Raw genomic sequence first — 1867 nt, forward strand, 5'->3', positions numbered from 1 at the left:
TTACAGTTTCCTTTGATTTGAGTAATGTGTAACCCCTCGTCGTGAACGGTATGCCGAGGGGACGCCCTCCATCATCACCATGGTGTGCTTGCTTACCTCGAGGGCGGCCAGGTCGTTGTAGGGCACGGTGCTAAAGCCCGGCATGAAGGGCCCGAAGCCGCCGTAGCTCTCGGGGTCGGTCGAGCTGGACACGGCGGCCAGGGTGCGCCCCCAAAAGTTGCCCTCGGCGAACACGATCTTGGCCTTGTTGGCCGGGATGCCCTTCTTGTCGTAGCCCCAGCGCCGCGCCAGCTTGCAGGCCGTCTCCCCGCCCTCGACACCCGTGTTCATGGGCAGCAGGCGCTCGTAGCCGAACAGCTTGCTCATCATCTCCTGGTACTCGCCGAGCGCATCCGAGTAGAAGGCGCGCGAGCACAGCGTCAGCTTGGCCGCCTGCTCGCCCAGGGCGGCGATGATCTTGGGGTGGCAGTGGCCCTGGTTGACGGCCGAGTACGCGCTGAGGAAGTCCATGTACCGCTTACCGTCCACATCCCAGACGTAGACGCCTAGGGGGACACATCAAAAAAGAATACATAAGAGAGAATACCAAAATGGCTTAAGAGGGTGTGTGTTTGTGACAAACATGTCATGCACATCGTACAGTTAGGCAAAAATACCCACGAATACACCTGTGGGGAGCGGGCTGCATCTACGCCTGCCTACTAGGCAACGTTTACACACGCGGGCTACTGGGCTGAGATGCAGCCCGCTCCACACAAGTGTACTTGTTGGAATTGTTGCCTAACTTGTATCGCAATAACACTGCGTCCGTCACACAATTATTTCGTAAATGGATAACCCGGATTATCGCACATCTTTCTATATTTTGACACGATCGTCAGACACGCTTTAACGTGTGACAGGAGGAACCGTCCACCCATTGAGCAATGAAATGTCAGACTGATGTCAGAACGATATCAGTTGTCAGAAACGTGTCAATTTCAGGACCACATTTTTATCAATCTGATGCGAAAACCGACAAATTTCTGATGTCTGACGTTGTTTTGATATCGGTCTGATACTACATTGCTCTCTAGGCAGGACGAGTCGTCAGTCGTTACAGCCATCTAACACTTCACTGGCGGGGGCGGGGCGGGGATGGGGCAGCGGGCGCCCTGTACTCACCCTCTCCCTTGCTGAGCGCCACGGGCAGCGAGTGGTAGTTGTGGGCGCCGTACTTGTCCTCGCGGTCGAACACTTGCTGCGACGTGGGCATGGCGGCGGCGGTCGGATGGCGGTGGGTCCCGCACCGGCACTGCGCTGTAAAAATAAAGCAAAGCGACGACGCCGTGAGCGAGGGGTGTGGTGCGGGGGGTGGGGCGCGCGCTTGGCGCGCTCGCGGCCGCGGCTGAGCTCAGCGCGAAAAGACTCCGCGAATGTGCACGACGGTATGGGCAGCAAAGCAGGGCGGCAGCAGGAGGAGGTAGTACCTTTCGGACGATGGCGGAGCTCTCTCGGAGCTCGGGGGCAGACTGTTGGCTGGACCGCGAGGAGCCAAGACCTCTCCGACCTCCACCTGGCTCGCGCGGCCGAGACCGAGGGCGTGTCCTGCACTATCTAATCGCTCGAGTGTGCCGCCCGCCCGCCAGCCATACTCAGCCAATCAGGGACATCCCAGCCCTACCCTCGCCCTTCCACCCTCCCCCCACCCTTTTTATTATTTTGTAAAAGAACCGGACAGAGTCGTTTCTGCCCAACAATAAAACGACGAGTCCATACTGCAACTGGTATATGCAAGGTATCACTCAGAAAGACGCGCAGCCAGAATTTCCGTTACACGGTTAAAAATTCTGTGGCAAACGACGGCAAAGTACGGGGAAAGTACAGG

The 1867-nt window shown here is 57.6% G+C and overlaps 1 protein-coding gene across 1 annotated transcript; it reads right to left on the reverse strand.

The window, feature by feature from the left end:
* LOC127752189 (ornithine aminotransferase, mitochondrial-like) lies at positions 1–1608 on the reverse strand. Its single transcript, XM_052276907.1, has 3 exons — positions 1470–1608; positions 1165–1299; positions 1–545 (listed from the first exon to the last, which is right to left on the reverse strand). Exons 2-3 carry the CDS (start codon positions 1253–1255, stop codon positions 1–3), a joined length of 636 nt encoding a protein of 211 aa, XP_052132867.1. The 5' UTR covers positions 1256–1299; positions 1470–1608.
* Between the last annotated feature and the right edge of the window lie 259 nt (positions 1609–1867).

This window comes from Frankliniella occidentalis, unplaced genomic scaffold (genome assembly GCF_000697945.3).
Source record: "Frankliniella occidentalis isolate FOCC.00 unplaced genomic scaffold, Focc_3.1 Scaffold4977, whole genome shotgun sequence".
Lineage (NCBI taxonomy): Eukaryota > Metazoa > Arthropoda > Insecta > Thysanoptera > Thripidae > Frankliniella > Frankliniella occidentalis.